Raw genomic sequence first — 1145 nt, forward strand, 5'->3', positions numbered from 1 at the left:
ATAAAAAGTATGAATAATTATATCTCTAACATATTTTTATATGCAAATATCCTTTTTAAGTTTGTGTGAATTTTGTATTTAGACATTTTTTTTATTTGTTGTATGTTTAAATTCTTATTTTTTTAATTAAGGTCAACAATAATCAAATATTAGATTTTTAAGTTATAGAAGCAAGTTTTGATGCTATTTTTATGTAATGAATTTTTTAAAAAGAAAATTAAATTAATAAAATAAATATAAATGAATAAAAATGATTATATTTATAACCAGATTAAATCTTAATATATAGGTTTAAAAAATTAATAAAGACGCATCTCAAGTATTCTTTATTCATGTCCTTAATTGTGATGATTTCATTCACATCATTATTATATATGGAATCATGAAGTAACATATCCTCCAATTAAAATGCTGTTGACTAGTCCAAAATAGCATATAATATATATATGTTAATTAATTAATTGTCTTCACACACATACACATGTATAAATGTTTGTTATTAATTGAGTGATAATGAATGAAGTTGATGATGGCAAACATAGGAAGCTGTATCTTCTCCCTGCTTTTTTTGTTGTCTCTAACTCTTTTCTTCTCTCCAACCCTTGGAAGAAGTATCAATCATAATAGGAAGCATGTGATTGGGTTGTTCATATTTGGGGATTCATTCTTAGATGCAGGGAACAACAATTACATAAACACAACACCATATGATCAAGCTAATTTCTTTCCTTATGGTCAAACCTACTTCAACTTCCCCACTGGCAGATTCTCTGATGGTCGCTTGATTTCAGATTTTATAGGTAATCAACATTTTTTCATTTCCATATCTTATCTTATCTTAATTTTCTCTTATGTATCTGATATTAGAGAAAAAATTTCAAGTATTTTTAGAATACTAATCATTTTAATTATATAAAATATATGTTAATTAAAATTAATAATTAAAATTATTAGAATATAAATATTTTAATAATATTTAAATTTTTTTTATACTATATATTATAAGAAGAGTTTTAAATATATCAGGAATATTGGTGTTCTAATTGTTTTAACCGTTGATCTAAATTATAAAAAATATATATAATATATATTAATTGAAATCAACGGTTAAAACAACTAAAACACTGATATTTCCAGTACATTTA

General features: G+C 22.8%; 1 protein-coding gene across 1 annotated transcript in view; it reads left to right on the top strand.

The window, feature by feature from the left end:
* The window catches only part of LOC107624776 (GDSL esterase/lipase 5), a 6466-nt gene continuing 5768 nt past the window's right edge, over positions 448-1145 (top strand). Inside the window, exon 1 of the mRNA XM_016327231.2 lies at positions 448-800. Coding sequence (XP_016182717.1) covers positions 518-800 — 283 coding nt within the window. The 5' untranslated portion in view covers positions 448-517. The remainder of the gene's footprint in view (positions 801-1145) is intronic.

This window comes from Arachis ipaensis, chromosome B02 (genome assembly GCF_000816755.2).
Source record: "Arachis ipaensis cultivar K30076 chromosome B02, Araip1.1, whole genome shotgun sequence".
NCBI classification, from domain to species: domain Eukaryota; kingdom Viridiplantae; phylum Streptophyta; class Magnoliopsida; order Fabales; family Fabaceae; genus Arachis; species Arachis ipaensis.